This window comes from Phascolarctos cinereus, unplaced genomic scaffold (genome assembly GCF_003287225.1).
Source record: "Phascolarctos cinereus isolate Bilbo 61053 unplaced genomic scaffold, phaCin_HiC Scaffold_4;HRSCAF=312, whole genome shotgun sequence".
In the NCBI taxonomy this organism is placed as follows: Eukaryota; Metazoa; Chordata; class Mammalia; order Diprotodontia; family Phascolarctidae; genus Phascolarctos; species Phascolarctos cinereus.
Genome location: NW_027555847.1, coordinates 231,989,286 through 232,006,617, shown reverse-complemented (window position 1 = coordinate 232,006,617; position 17,332 = coordinate 231,989,286). Strand labels below are relative to the sequence as shown.

At 37.3% G+C, this 17,332-nt stretch overlaps 1 protein-coding gene across 1 annotated transcript in view; it reads right to left on the bottom strand.

Annotated features, from left to right (window-relative positions):
• Window positions 1-17,332, bottom strand: part of TRPM6 (transient receptor potential cation channel subfamily M member 6) — a 197,616-nt gene that overhangs the window by 127,163 nt on the left and 53,121 nt on the right. Inside the window, exons 6-10 of the mRNA XM_021008567.2 lie at window positions 16,646-16,817; window positions 11,643-11,817; window positions 10,457-10,580; window positions 7,067-7,139; window positions 6,833-6,933 (exon numbers count right to left, since the gene is read on the bottom strand). Of these exons, the coding sequence (XP_020864226.1) occupies window positions 6,833-6,933; window positions 7,067-7,139; window positions 10,457-10,580; window positions 11,643-11,817; window positions 16,646-16,817 (645 nt within the window). The remainder of the gene's footprint in view (window positions 1-6,832; window positions 6,934-7,066; window positions 7,140-10,456; window positions 10,581-11,642; window positions 11,818-16,645; window positions 16,818-17,332) is intronic.

The window sequence follows — 17,332 nt, the reverse complement described above, 5'->3', positions numbered from 1 at the left end:
TATAATTGCCTTAGGGTTGATCCTCAATTAGATTCACCCTGGATACTGATCCCTGAAGCAAAGCGAACATTGTTGTATATTCAGGAACAAATAATTGGAGAACACACAAACAGGACTGATATCCATGAAAGCGTGAAAGCCTCTATATTTAACACCCCAAATTCTCCAACACCAATAATACATCTAAAACAAAAGCTTTTAGAATGGGTATATTTACCATCTCAGTCAAAAAACACTTTAAGTAATTATATGGTCCTGATAGGGAACTTAGTATATAAAATTGATAACAGATGTTTAACATTATGTGGCACACATCCAGAAGTCATATACCTTCCATTTTCTCAACAAATAATTGAAATGGCAATACAAACAATGCCTAACTGGCAAGTGAATATCAATTTGAAACTTGTGTATGGAAAACCCCTTAAACATCATGCAATTTTTGAGAACTGGCCTTGGATACAACCCACACATACATCAGGTGAACCCGTACACGGGATTAATGTCTTTACTGATGCCACAACGATGAATAAGGTATCTCTCTGGTGCCCAAAAAGAAAGGAATTACATGTGATTGAAACACCTTTTACCTCCACACAACAAAATGAATTATATGCTGTCTATTGTGCCTTCCACAAATATAAAGAGACAATGAATATCATCACAGATAGTAAATATGTAGAAGGAATTCTAAAACACTTAGAGACTGCCATAATAAAAAATACTGGTAATAACATCTGTCGGTTACTTCATGATATACAACAAAACATACAAAATAGGACAGAAAAATTTTGTGTTTTGCATGTTCAGTCCCACACTCTTGCTCCAGGACCAATTTTTGAAGGTGATGATATTGTTGATAAGTCTTTAACAATGAACGTGGAAATAGCAAGGAATAGTCATATTAAATTACATTTATCTGCTAGGTCTTTAAGAACTTTATATGGCATAACAAAATCACAAGCACGTGAAATTGTTAAGTGCTGTGCTACTTGTATGCCTTTTCAGTCCCCTTTCCATGTTGATATCCACAACCCCAAGGGACTTATACCTAACACCTTATGGCAAATGGATGTTACTCATTATTCTCCCTTTGGAAGACAAAAGTATGTTCATGTTTCTATTGATACTTATTCAGGCTTTATTTTTGCTACTGCTCAAGCAGATGAGGCTGTCCACTATGTTATTAATCATTTGCATCATTGTTTTTCTTTCACTGCCCCACCTCAGTGCTTAAAGACTGATAATGGTCCAGCATATAATATTTCGCAGGGTTTTAAAAGGTTTTGTACTGAGTTCTCTATTAGTCATACTACTGGCCTTCCCTATAATCCTCGTGGTCAGGCCATAGTTGAACGTGCCAATCATACATTGAAGATGGTGCTCCAAAAACAAAAAGGGGGAGTTAAGGGATCCCCTTGGCATCAATTAAATACTGCACTCTACACTATGAATTATTTCAAATCCAACAGTTGCAACCTCTCTCCGGCAATGAAATATCTGGCAGGAAACGACAACAGTATTAGTGACACCACTAAATCAAACAGATTCCTTTTTCCTAAACACAATATGAAAAGTCATATAGAGAGATGTTGATGGGGTCTGGCAGGGCACAGGGCAAGTGCTAACCTGGGGGCAAGGGTTTGTTCTTATTTTCACAGGTGATGGAGAACTTAGGGTTAGAATGAAGGATGTCCGCATTATCCATTCAGAAGGGACAAGGCAAGTGGAAGAGAAAACACAGGCCAGCCAGGAATCGAAAGAGCCAAAAGAATAAAAAGAAGGCACTATAAGAACTTTTAACCAAACTGTGCCTTTTGTCGTTATCGTCAGCAGTGGTACAGAACACAGCAGCAGCAGAGACAGGAAATACAACAAGATGGGCTTTTGTGACAAAACCGCCATGGCCAAGAGTGGCTACATGGGGAGAGACAATACCTGAGGTTATTTTACAAGGGAATGCATCTGCAGGATTGGGGAAGGAATTTAATTTTACACCTCAAAAGAATGGGTCAATTACAGTAAAGTTCAATTTTCAAAGATTGGTATGAGTCATGTCCTGATCATATTTTTGGAATAATAGACCAAAGAAATCAATTAGCAATTATTAGAAAAAAGAGATGTATTTCTTATGTGGTATTAGGAATTGTCTCACTTATAGCAATAATAACTGCTTCTGTATCATTAGCTCAACCTGTTTCTATTGTTAGAAATGAAATGGTTCAAGGGGAATTTATGAATCAATTAGCTCAAAATGTATCAAAAGGTTTCCAAGAACAAAAAAGAATAGATGATGAATTTTACCATCTTCTGCAAGCAATGAAGGATGCAATCGTAGCAATAGGAGACGAATTAGACATTTTAGAATATAGGACACATTTAAAATGTGATCATAGATGTGAATTCTTTTGTCTTACAAATGTGAAATATAACACATCTGAATGGAATTGGCAGAAAATACATTTGAATGGATTATTTGAGAATTCTACCTTATCATTGGATATTGAGGATTTATATAAAATTGCTAATGATATAGCACAGGCAGCAAATGAAGATTTGATGCCGGATAAAGCTGCCCAACATATACTCAATTGGATAGACAAAATTCGACATCCTTTTAGTAGTACTGGACATTGGATTGTTTCATTATTGTCTTTTTCATTGCCTTTATGCTTGCTTGTACTTTTTGTGCTGTGTTGTGGGTGGTGCATATTGAGGTGCATAGGTAATCAGATAAAAGAATTCGGAACAGAGTTGCATATGCTTCAACTCCGACAAAAACAAAAAGGGGGAATTGTTAGGGATCTGTGAAAATGTTGAGGGCCACAGGTTGTTCATGATGATCTCACTGATCGGGTGTTAGTCCATGAGCAAAGATCACCTGGCTCGGTGCTCCGTTTTCCAGAACTCTCTCACTCCACCCTCAGTGCTTTCTCAGCACTGAAGTCAGCAGTTCAAGTTAGAATTACGACCATAAACAATGTGGCTAGCTCAAGCACAGCTAGCTCTAGCACAAACATGTCTCAAGTATTGCTAGCTCATGTATCAAGTATTGGGACATTCCAGGAACAAGAAGTACGTGTTTTTCACGGGAACAGCATGGGAGAAGGACACAGCCAGGATAATGTTGCAAAGAAATGCACTTCTTGATACTTTGATTGGTATTCGTATGAGAAAAATCCTCAGTATTGCCTATTGGTAAAGATATGTAAACTTTGTCACTTTGTCCACTGTTACTTTGGGGTGTGTTCCCATGAGTCAAAGATACAAAAATGCTGTGCTGTGCCTTGAATAAACGGAGTTGCTTCCATCTTGTCTCCCGCCTCTTCAATGAGTTCCAAGATAGAAGATTAAAGCTGGACTTTATTCTTCAAGGTAGTCCATGAATCCTAGGTACTGAGCTAGTCGCAACATTACATAATATGTTCCTAAACACCAGTCATAAAGTAGATCATATTTTCCCATGAAAACAATGACTCGGGCCAGTGGGGGTGGGAGGGAGGAACAAAACTATGTTCCTGCTAAAAGACAGCATGTGAACACAAGTGTGAAGCTCACAGGGCACTGCATATGACAGAGCACACCACAGTAATTCAAAAAATACACATAAATGGCACCACTTTGACATCAGGCATTCCCTCAGGGGAAAGGGAGGTAAGGAGGACCAGTGGTAATATGGTGCCCCATTGGAAGGAAAAAGAGGACCAACAGTAATGTCATGTCACATTTTTTTTTTGAGACAGTAAGGAGTGCCAGAAGATCCTGTGTGCATAACTAGGGAACTTGGTAACCAATCAATAATAGGTACGACTAATAAAAATTTACAAAAGATACAGCCACTGTGAATTTCTATCATCTTTTAAAGATAGAAAAATCACACTCTAAATCCTAAGACTGTTGGAGTTGGAATGGACCTTGGAGAACACCTAGTCAAAGAAAGAAACTGAAGTGCAAATATGCTAAATAACTTGCCTCCAGGTTATATATCAATGAACATTAAGCACCTCCTTTGTATTAGGCACCAGACTGGCCACAGGGATACCAAGCCAAAAGTGAAACACTCAAAGAGCTTACATTCAAATGAGTTAACATATGTAAATGCTTTGCAAACCTTAAAGTACTTTGGAAATGCTAGCTATTATTACTATTATTAATGGAAGAGATAACTACACTTATATCAAGTGTTCTAAACCTGGGCAGACTTCAGGAGGAGTCTGTGAATTTGGATGGGGAAAAAAATTTCATATTATTTTCACTCACTTCTAACTAAAATATAACTTTTCCTTCAATTATGAACATAGGCAACAAAACAATCATTATTCTGAGAAGGGCATCCATAGGCTTCACCAGACTGGCAAAAGGGTCTGTGATACAAGAAAGGTTAAAAATTCCTGACATATAAATATATGTATGCATATATATACACTTACATATATGCATACATAGGCACAAAATACATTCAAGATAAGGGAAGGGAAAGGCACTAATAGATGGGGGAACCTGAAAAAGTCCTTAGGCAGAAGATGGTCCTTAAAGTGAACCATGAAAAAAATAAGGAACTTTAAGATATGGAAAAAAGGAGGGAGAGTGGAAGGACAGCGTTCCAGATGTGGGAGATAGCCAATACAAAGGCAAAAAAAAATGGGAGATGGGTGTCATATAAGAGGAATGGGCAAAGAGAACACTATGTCTGAACTATGGAGGGCTTGGTCTGCATAATCAAACTGAAAAGGTAGAATGGGACTAGGTTGTACAGAGCTTTAAAAGCCAAACAAAGGACATTTCTATTTGATCTTGAAGGTAATGAGGGAGTTAGCTACTGAGTATGGCTTATATATTGTGGTTATATGTGGTTATATGAGGGTGGCCGAGGAATGGTCAGATCTGCATTTTAGGAGCTTATTGGCAGTAGAAGCAAAACAAGAATCAAAGTCTCATGACTCTTAATCCAGAGCTCTTTTCACTTTACAGAAGTCCTGTGAGTACAAATACACTTTAAACCTTAATAATACAAAGAATTCCACTGTATCATTTAAGTATATACAATATATACAGATGCTTCTATATCATACAAGCACCCTGTCTACAACTAATCGGTCATAAACATCAAAGGAGTAATTAACAACAGTGTTGCTTTCATTCCCAGAATTCAGAAGGGCTTGGAGTAGATGATACATATAAATGGTTATCTCTCTTTAAAAAGCTGTGCAACTACACATATATAACCTATACCAAATTTCTCACCTTCTCAATGGGGTTGAGGAGAAAAGAGAGAATTTGGATCTCAAAATTTTAAAAACAAATGTTGAAAATTGTTTTTAAAGGTAATTGGGGAAAAATACTAATTTTTTTTAAAAGCTGTCCAAGAAAATCTAAATTGCTGCCTTCTTCTTCTCTAGAATAATTTCCATGAAATAAGCAGAGTCACTCAAAATCGTCAAGGATAGTCTTAAAGGAGAAAAGAAGTCAGGAAAGGCCAGTTTGAAGTGTGAATAGAAGTGGAGTATGTCCATTTACTTTCCTTCACCTTACCATATGATATCAACTCTTAAAGTTTCTTGTTCATTTTCAAAACACTTTTTGGATGGGACAAGGGGAAGGAGGACCAGGGAACAGGCATTTAAATGGTGCCTCCTGAGTTCTAGGCACTGTGCTAAGGTGTTTCATAAATATTACCTCATTTTATGGCTACAAGAGAATGTAAAGATTTGAAGATGTGAAGAATAAGTGTTAATTAAACATAACTGAATGAAACTTTTAATGTAGAAGAGTTTCCAAACATTGAAATCAGTACAAAACCTAAAGGATGAGGACCAACTTAGTGGTACAGGAGTATCACACTTAAATACCCACTTTCCTTTTAGACAATTCTATGGTCAATAGTATTTTTTTTACCAGACCTATAATTTCATAGGTGTGTAAAGCTGTTAATTGGTAACTTCTTTTACCAATCAAAAGGGTATTTTCTCTGCAACTTATAGCTTAAGAGAGTCACCTGGCATACTTGCCCAGGATCATTCAGCCACTAAGTGCCAAAAGTAAAATTTGAACCAAGATCTTGCTGGCTCTGAGGTCAGTTCTCTGTTCACTGAGCTACCCTGATCCTCAGAATCAGCCATACTATTGATCATCCCATACTTAACAACTATGAACACTAAAGATGATGAACTCTTCCATCTGATGTAATCAGACAAAAAGGATCGTAGTTTTAAAGCTAGAAGATACCTTCGAGGTCATCTTGGAAAAGACCTAGATTTTAAAGATGAGGAAATGGAGGCCCAGAGTGGTTAAATGACTTGCCAGAGTCACCACAAGGAGCAAACATCTGAGTCAAAATCTGAACCCAAGTCCACTCACTCCAAATTCACATTCATATACATGGGTCAAGGAAGGTGAAAATGTTTCCTAAAATGATACCCCTGAGAATACCCAACCCCAGCAATGAAACTGGTTTCTGGAGCAGTGTTAGAACAGACCTTACTGGGACTCCCTGTGTCTCTATCTATGACAAAGCAAGCGACCCTTACAGAGAGACACATTCCAACCATGGTCTTCAGGAGCAAACATCATTGATCTAAGTGCAGTCCAGTGGTCATCTCTTCACACCCCAGGCCCCACCCACCACACACACACACACACACACACACACACACATATTACACACCCTACCCCCCACCTGACCACAAAGTCAGAATAGGCAAAGCTCTTTAGCACCCCTTCCTACAACCCAGGTGGGAAAGAAGACAAGGAAGATGACAGGGGATCTAGATACTTCAGCAACAGAGATAACAGGGGCCCAAATTGACAGACAAATGAGCTACTTTCACAATACCTTCCAGTGTTGTCCATAAACAAGAATCTGCTTCTTAGCAATATCCACCCTGTTCCAGTCCATTGCTAGGTTTAATTGTTCTGAGGCTGACAAATTTGTACCTGGGAAGAAAGAAAATGTGCTGACCTCAAAAAACTCTCTATTTTGCCCAAGTGGAAAGAGAAAGTGAAAAGAAGTTGTCCATCCCTGGAAAATCTCTGGAAAATAGGTTTAAAACCTGTTCGGAGCCCTTACCTTTAAGCAGGGCTGTCAGGATTGCTAAATCAAGTTCTTGGTGCTCTTCTGAATCAGCATCAAATATGGTGATCTGGAACAAGTTTAGAAAAAAAAACAGAATAACATACATTTGGGAAAAATATAAAAGGCAAATTTCTCTTTCAGACCAGCAATAAAGCATCACTCATTAATTCAGTAATGTCAAAGACAAAGCTAGGATTAAAAGTTTTCTATCCCTGAAAATACCTTAAGCAGGAAACAGAAAACCATGGCAGTTCAGGAAAGGACTAAAGATACAAGTGTGTCATGGGGAAATTATTAATTAGAGATTTCTTAAGAGGGTACCTCAAAGTTCAGAAATAAATGAGTGTGCTGTTAATTGGACAGCAGGTTAGATCATTCTATTCACATGATCTAAAAAAAGTAAAGTTATTTCAAACATTCACTCCCCTTAAAATACCTAAGATAGGTACTAAGTAGTGGACAGACAGAAAATCTTCGTGGCATCAGACCCATCTGTTTCCTGAAACACCATTAATGTCTCCTAGAAACAACAGTATAGTATAGTAGAAATAGCCCTGGGCTTTAAAGTCAAGGGAGAGCAGGCTTTGAATCCTGGCTCCAACACTACTTCATAAACTGAAGCTAGTAACCTAAGCTTCTGAGCTTCAGTTTCAACACCTCCAAAATGGAAATAGTGCTTTGTGCTATCTAACAGCTTCACAGGGTTGTTGCCTTATAAACTTATGCTATAGGAATGGGAGCTATTATCATTACTGGAGCTGATGGAAAGATAAAAATGAGCCAATAAAACAGATAAGACTTCTCATAATGAGGCATGCATTTTTGTACATGGCCAATAGGGGAACTTATTTTACTGGATTATGTATATTTGTTGAAAAGGGGTTTTCTTAGGGGCAGCTAGGTGGTGCCTGTGAACAGAGCTCTGGCCTTGGAGTCAGGAAGACCTGAGTTCAAATCCGATCTCAGACAAGACACTTACTAGCTGTGTGACCTGGGGCAAGTCACTTAACCCCTATTGCCTTACCAAAAGGCAAAAAAAAAAGGGAAAAAAAGTGTTTCTTTTTTTATTGTTTAATTAAGAAAGTATAAAAGTAGAGATAATAAATCTTGCAAAATCAATAAAACTTTTTTAAAAGTTTCTCATTATGAAAGAATATATCCAATATTGCATATTTTCCAGATGAAACATATACTGGGAAAAGCCGTGAATTGGTGGTCAGGAGATCTGATTTCAGTCCCAGTTCTCCAATTAACTACCTGTCACAAACTAATTGCCCCTAACAAAGTCACTTAGCAGTGTTCTGCCTCACACTCATCAAACTGGCAAAGCTGACCAAAAAAAGAAAATGACAAATGCTAGAGGGACTGTGGGAAAATGGGTACATTAACACACTGCTGCTGGGGCAGTGAACTGGTCCAGCCGTTCTGGAAAGCAATTTGGAACTATGCCTCAAAAGTATTAAACTGTGCATACCTTTTGACACAGCAGTACTACTGCCAGGTTTATATACCAGAAAGAGATAAAAGAGGGAAAAAATCCATATATATGTACATATACATATATATACAAATATATACAAATGTATATATAAAAATATTTATATCAGTTTTTTTCCAATAGCAAGGAATTGGAAACTGAAGGAATGCCCATCAAATGAGGAATGACTGAAGTTATGGTATAGGAATATAATGAAAGAGTATTGTGCTATAAGAAATGAGAAAGTTGGAAAGACTTGCACCAATGGATGCAGAGTGAAATGAGAAGAATGTTGCAAAGACAATCAACTTTGAAACAGACTTTAAAACTCTAACATAATGACCAACCTCAGTCTCAGAGGACTGATTATGAAATATGCTATCCATATGCACAAAAGTTAGGGACTCGGTGTGCAAACTGAGAAATATTCTTTTTTGGACCTGGCCAATGGGAGAATGTGTTTTGCCAGACTACACCTGTTTGTAACAGGAGTTTTGTTTTTCTTGCTTTCTCAGTGGGGGGTGTGGGAGAAAGAAAAAGGTGAATTTTCACTGAAAAAATACAATTTAATTTAAAATAGTAACTTAAATCCTTTGAGCCTGTTTCCTCATCTGTAAAATGAATATTGGCCTAGATTAACTCTAAGAATTCTCTAATTATAATTATATCAATTCCATGCATGTGATGAACTTCAGATATGCATGAATATAGTCAGCTCTCAAATATTCAGGATCTCATTACCCAATTCATGTATTAAATACATCTAATATTTCAGATTTTCCAGCTGAAAAATATTCAGATTACATAAGCATGGGGAAAGCCTTGTAATAGACATCATTTCAGTCCTAGAACATTTTCTAATAAATTTTTCTTCTTCTTAGGATCTCAAGTAAATGTTTCACGAGAGATGTATTAAAAATTGCTAGATAAAATGAGATGTGAATGACTAGGGGATTTCAAGTTCTACCTGACTCAGCCCCCCCATTAGGCCAAGTATTAGAGGACAAGGACAGGTTTTTGCCTCTCTTTGCATCTCCAACATTTAGCACAGTGCCTGGCACCTAGTAGGTGCTTAATAAGTGGTTACTATTAGGCTGTATCACTGCTCCTGTCTGAAATCTGACCCACTGCCACACAACAGATGAAGCAATAACATATTGTACTGTCTTTAGCATAAAGATACTTTAGGATGCTCTCTTGAAGTTGCTCTCCTCTTGGCTCTCATAACAGATCTTGGTATTAAAATGCATACCTGCAACCCTCTCTTCTTTGCATGGGGGGGGGGACGAAGGATGTGGAACTTTGCATAGATTCTTAGTCTTGGTTAATATGTTAGTTGGATTTTCTCAACTTTTTCCTTCTCTTTTTATTTTTAACTACAAAAGATGTGCTCTTGGGGAGCACATATGAAAACAAAAGATAACCAGTAAAAATTTAAATAAATTTTCAAATGAATAAATGTATGGCTGACGTAGGCAAGTTAAGTCACTTATTAGCCTCCTAAATCATCTTTTATTTTCATAAATTATGCGAGTACAGGTTCTGTCCCAACGACAGAAAATAAGCACTTTGAGGGTAAGAACTGTTTCTTTTTTTTTTTTTTGCCTTTTGCATCCTCAGCACTAGCAGTGCCATGCACATAACGGATGCTTAATTGAGATCAAATTGAATGGAATGGCAGAATTCACATTTGCTTAAATGACTGATGATCAGCTGGATTTGAAACCTGCAGTATAAGGGGGACAGGAAAGAAATCAAAAGTCAAACTGTATAGAATAAGTAGCTATAATTAAAAAAACTGAAAACTGAATGTTGGAGGGGAATTTAAAAAAAAAAAGATAAACATTTATTAAAGCCAAGGGTTTCAGGCTTTAAAAAAAAAAAGCAGGTCCATTAATCATACTCACAAACTCTCTATGCTCCATACACTCCAACAGAATTTTTAAAAGGTGATTGGACTGTTTAGGACCAAAACTGAAAGTGCTTTGAATCATATGAATGATCTCTTCCTTCACCAAAGGGCGGAGTTCCCTGGGAGAAAGACAAGTGGACATAATTTGACACAGTACTGAGAATAATCAGAAAGAGAAGAAATGTAACTAAGAATGGCACTGTTAGTACCTAACTTCTGAGACTCTAAGTATGCCAGGGACAAAATAAATCCACAGGTTGAGGTAAATATGATACAAGTTCAAAGAGGGCACAGGGTACTTGAGAATATGTCATTAAAAAATCATCAAGGAGGGCACTGGACAAAGTAGGAGCAAGGTTAAGTGGAGGCCAAAAGAAGAAGTTGATACCTTTCATTTCAGATCTGGAGTTCTTGCTTTGTTCACCTGGAGCCTGTGTTTTTTTTGTTTGTTTTTTTGTTTTATTTTTTGGCAGTTGGGGTTAAGTGACTTGCCCAGGGTCACACAGCTAGTAAGTGTCAAGTGTTTGGTCTGAGGCCACATTTGAACTCAGATCCTCCTGACCTCAGGGCCACTGTGCCATCTAGCTGCCCCCTGAAGCCTGGTTTTAAAATAACTGCAAACTTTCTATACTTCTAGCATTGGCAGACTACCTCGCTAAATTTAATGGTGGGCAAATCAAAGCTAACTATTTACCTGAAGAATATGAAATGGGAGAGGATACATACTCCATTTAGCCACAATGGATAAATACAGCCTATAATTCTCAACACCAGAGTTTACGAAAGAGGGGGAAAGCCAATTTCTTCTCTTCATTATTTCCATGCACTCCCACATCCCAAATCCTACCTTTTTATACCTGCAAAGGCCATTCTGACATCAACTAAAACACAAAAGAGCTTCAGAATGAAGCTGTCGATACTCCCATTAATGTTAATACTCCCATCTTCCTTATTTAGGAGATACTCTGCCACTTATACCTGGGTGACCTTAAGTAAGTCACTTCTCTGGACCTAAGTTTCTTCATCTGTAAAATGAGAGGCTTAGACTAGCTGACCTCTAAGATCTCTTCCTGCTCTATCATTCCATGCTTTATTTTATCCTAGTTTATATAAATGCCTGTCCTGCCCAATTCACTCAGTGTGCTTAACAACCCTGGCACATGAGCAGACATCAAACTCACCCGTCATCAGCTGTGTGTTTGTAAGTGAAGGCCAAGACATCAGCAGCTCTGCCTGTGCCCTCACAAACCACCACGGGAACTGGGGAGCTTACTCTGACAAACTCCCACACCATGAGGATCACATTAGGGCCTCCTTCCACCACCAGACCCACCACTGGTACACCTTGGCCCATTCCTGTTTCAGAACACAGAAAACCAAACTGTTACCCAAGGTTCTCAACCGAAGGACAGAATTTATTCCCTAAAAGCCAGTCAATCTGTTTTCCACCTATTTATCATGCTGCATAGACAAGGTATTTCAAGATCAAGCAAGATGACTTTGAAGTTAAAACAACATATGTCAGAGGCCTCAGAGTGAAATGCATCTTCTAAAAAGCTAAACAAAAATAAAAAGGAAATTGAAAAAATACATTCAAATTGTATTTTGTATACTATACTGATTTCTTTTAGAGTCCAAGAATTTAAAGGTCTGGTCATTGTTTTCAAGGATTACAGCTCACATCTATTTACTATTTTAAAAAAGCAGCACTAATAAAGAATTTATTATTTCTTAATATTATAAAATCGCAAAGGAAATTGTATTATTTCTGCATTTTTGGTAAGCAAGACATAGCACAACTGATTGTTAGTGATTGATAGCTTTAAGGAAATTTCTTCCTTTGTTTTTTTAAGGTCTTAATTAAAAGTTTATAGAGGCCGAACAGTACAGTGGATAGAGTGTTGAGCTAAGAGCCAGAAAAATTTGAGTTCAAATCCCAACCTGATACTCACTAGTTGTGGGACCATCGGCAAACCACTTAAATTCTCTGTTCCTCAGGCTACTCTCCAGGAATAATCTATTAAGTCATAATTAATTATGTACTTAAATATTTAAATACCTTTTTCCCAATATCAGTAGTTTTTTTGAACTAAGAAGTCAAAAAATAATGATTTTTTTCATATGCCTTCAATACTTGTATCCAGAAGTTCTAAGTTAAAGGATTTTTATGATTATGATATATTGTTATATAATCTAGACCCTTTGTGATTTAATTCTATTTTTAAAATTTGTACATGTTAATTTGATGTTCAATTTTATTACACATGCTCAGCACTTATATAAAAAATGGCAAACTTAATTTCTTCTTTTTTTTTAAATCCTACAGTTGAGACTTTTCATTGCCCTCATCCCTATCATTCTCCTCCTTCAAAATGAATGAGATTTCCCCAGTTTTGGTATCAGGGACTGTTTCATTTTAATCTTTGTAGCCTCAGCACCTGGAACAGTGCTTAGCACAGAGTAAACACTTCAAAAATCCTTGTTGAATTAATGAATGAATAAATGAATATCGAAACATTATTCAGATGTTGAAGCGAATTGGGCTTTTCAAATTATTCAGGCTTATTTTATATGCTGACATAATGAATGATTTAAATATTCTGAACAATTAGATCTAGACTGATGCTGCCAAAACACTGCCATGTATAATCTGAAGCTTCAACTCCTTCACGACCTACTAGGAACTCCCTAAGACCACTGCCCTAGGGATCCCATGGCCAATAAAGTAGAATTCTTTGTATATCCCATTAGCTATTTCCATACTGCTCCATCACCAACAGAACATTTTCTAAATTTTCCAAATTCTATCACTGTAGTGCTTTTTATTTCAAAATAAGAACCAGATACTTTTACTATAACTATTATCATATTCATAAAAATATGGAACTATTATATTTGTAATTATAATTTTTAACATCATACTCCCCAAAAAGGGACAAATCATCTCATAAATGTGTTATGTTATGAAAACCTGAGATCATTGCTATTTGCATTTTTATGTGGCAGAAAAAATTAAATCCCTCTAAAGAGAAATACATTTATTTTTGCTTTCTTCAAAGTATCCTGCCAATACTGTGGCAGTTTGCATCCATCATAGGCATTTTTTTCTGAGGGATTGATTTCTGAAGTGTCCTGGTAAAGTGAACCCATGCATCACTGTAGTGAGCACGCATGCAGTATGAGACTATCAAATAAAAGTCTACTGCTACACTGGTAAAGACACAAGAAAGAAACCATTCCTCCTTGGGGAGACTCGGATTGTGGAAAGACTGTTTTTTTCTTTTGTTTTGTTCTTAACAACTATAATCCATGCCTTTAAACTTGAAACTGTCAGCACATCCTTTTGGAAAATAAACTAACTAAGCTATACTGGCTATATTCCAAACAGTTGAACCTAGTGACCTCTATAGCAGTTTAATTTTTTTTTTTAGCAATTTCGTTATTTGCACTAGGTCCGAATACAAAATTGTCTATTCAGTTTCTTTCCTCAAATCCAAGGCATGATGAAGAATTCATATTTGCTTGACTGAAAAACAATGGAGGAAGCAACACAAATAAGGAGGTTTCATTCCATCATTAATGGACGAATGAATGGTTTGTGTAGCATTCCCACTCTGTCTACCTTAAAGCAAAAAAAGACAACATGATAGCATGTTTGCACAGTGTACCTTGCCCTTTAGATAAGGAGACCAGCTTTGTGTTCTGAGTAATGCTTATGCCACGCTTTTTTTTTAACGCCCATGGAATCACTAATTTTTAAAGTACAATACGATCAACTCCACCATCAAAGAAAGCAACAGAACCCTGAAGACGACCTTGAATCTAGGTCTTATTCTCCACCCACTACACCACACTGTCTTAAATTTTGCTTTCAATCAGAACCAAAAACTAAAATGAATTGATCTACAAAATAAAATCTTGGGAATTTTAAAGTCCTTGAAAGAAACAGCTCTATCTGTGGCTATATAGGACATACAAATCCAAGGGGACTTCATAGGGAATTACAGAACTATACCAATAAGCCTGGAAGAATTGTTGAAAGCCCACTAGAGAGTCTAGCCAAACAATCAATCAACAAGTAAGTGATTTATTAAGGACCTACTCTATGTCAGGTACTGTATTAAGCCCAGGGAGTTTCAAGTGGAAAATAAAAGTCCCTGCCCTGAAAGAGGTTGGGTAGGGGGCATGGAGTGGGTCACAACATGTACACATATTTTGTTGTTGTTTTTTGTTTAGTGGTGACTCTGTGACCCCTTTTGGTGTTTTCTTGGCAAAGAGACTGAAGTGGCTTGCCATTTCCTTCTCCAGCTCATTTTACAGATGAGGAAACTGAGGCAAACAGGATTAAGTGACTTGCCCAGGGTCACCCAGCCAGTAAGTGTCTAAGGACAAATTTGAACTCAGGAAGATGAGTCTTCTTGATTCTAGGCCTGATACTCTATCCACTGGGCCACCTAGCTGAATACAGGGTGATTTGGGGAAACAGGCACAAACAGCTATGGAGAACCTGACGTATTCCAATAGGGCAGCCTCAGTCAAAATGTCTAAGTAGATTAAATTTACCTTAAGAACCACAGTTTTGCACTTTTTTTTCTTCTGGTGGGTTCCTCTCTTCCCTTTCATCTCCACTACTGTGTTCACTCTGGGAACTTTTGTCTCCCTTCTGTAATCAAAGCCTACCTCTCAACTCCTTCACTCATCCTATAGTATTAATGAGGTTTACTCATTACTTTTCTAAGGACATGGGAGGTGGGGGCTGGTTTGTTTTGCTTTTTGTGGAGTCTTGTGATCTCAATGGTAAAGTTAACTACTGGTATGGAAACACTCTCAACTAACTAAATAACTAAGCAACTGTTTCACAACTTAAAGCAAGAGAGTTGCCTGGTGAAACAATTACTGTGTGTCCGAGGCGGCACTTGAACCTAGGTCTTCCTGTTCTATATCCACTACACCACGCTGCCTTAAATTCTGTTTTTAACAGGAACCAAAAATTAAAATTAAAGAGATTGCAAGCATCTGCCAATAGTCCAGAAGAATATATGGTCTTCTTTCAAGGAGTACCTCTTGGTAACTCATATTTCTCTGGTAAAACCTCTTCTATATCCATAACAACATAATTATTAACAACAACTAGTATTTATATAGGGCATGAAGGTTGGCAAAGAACTTTACAAATATTGCCTTTTTTTAATCCTCTCAACTCTTGGAAGTAAGTATAATATTATCCCCATTTTACATATGAGGAAACTGAGGCAGTCAGAGGTTAAGTTACTTGCCCAGGACCACACATGTGATACGTGAAGTCCTAGTTGAACTCATGTCTTCTTGACTTTGGATCCAGTGTTCTATCCATCGTGCCACCTAACTGCATGTTTCATGAGCTATAGAAGAAAAAGACCAAGCTCCTCCCCTAAATTTAAAAGATTCACTCCCACTGCCACCACCTTAATTAAGACATTATTTCATTGCTAGATTACTACAATAGCCTCTTAACTGATCTCCTCAGTTTCAAGATCCTTTCAATCCCCCTACATCCTTGAATGCTCTTCCTAAAACACTATTTTCATCATTCTATCCCCCTACTCAAAAATCTTCAATGGCTCCCCAATTCCTTCACTACTGGGAGATCAAGAACTTCCATATTCTATCACCATCCCTATCTCTCTAAACTTTCAAAGACTTACAAGATTATTTAGCATTTAGCTAGGTCCCAAGGCATAGTTATGTAAATTATGACAACTGTCCCCAATCCAATGGAAATATTCAGGGCAAATTTGAATAATGTGACCACTTCAAGGGGAATTCATTATTCCCACTAATACATTCTATCTCATTCTGTTCATTGTTATTGAATGCATGTTTATTTTGTTCCTTTTTCTTCCTATTTACTACAGACAGGTGGTGGTACAGCAGATAGAGTGCTCGGCCTGGAAATGAAGAAGACTTGAATCTGGAGTCTACCTCAGACATATAGTAGCTATATAAACATGAGCAAGTTGTTTAATTTCTCTTAGCCTCAGTTTCCTCATACGAAAAATGAGAGTTAGACTTGATGCCTCTAAGTTTTTTTTTCCAACTCTACATCTATGATTTAATAAGTGCCACTATGCCTAGCACAGTGCCTTCTTTGCTCATACTAGAGATTCGATAAATACTTCTTGACTGACAGCCAAATAGCACTTACCGGAATGTATTTTTTGCAATGACAGGTATTTTTCTAGGTTCCTCCTCAGCCTCATTTCATTTCCATATTTCCCCACAGTACCATCATCTGACAGAATGAAATATGAGTGCATGCTGTTGAGGGTGGTCAGCTTGCTAAGGGGATTGCCCAGCGTCTGGTACCGGCAGACTACCTAAGTGATCAAAGGGAGTAAAAAGCAATCAAGAATGAGAACAAAGATTCATGTCGTGAGTTTGAAAATCATAAACTTGTAAAGTGAATGAGTCCCAGTGAATCCCAGCACCAAATGAACCTGATACTAAGGTCTCAGGCGTACACAAAGCAAGAGGACATACGACTCTTTAAGACCATCAGCTGAAGATAAGATACCAATCCAAACTGGTAGAAGTTCCTTAGAGATGGACAGAATTCCTTTAATGAGGAAAACTACAAACCAGTTAAAAGAAAATGGAAAATGTATATAAAATATGGAAACCTGGGTACTTTTAACTGAAGCTTCTCATTTTACTAGAATAATGAAAATAATAACAATAGCAATAGTAATTATAATAATAGGAGCATCATGGCATAGTAGATGGAGTGCTGGGCTTGGATTCTAGAAGACATAAAATCCTGTACCTTGAGGTCAAGGATTACTTTTGAATGAATAAATGAATGAGCAATTACTAAGCACATACTGTACGCAAA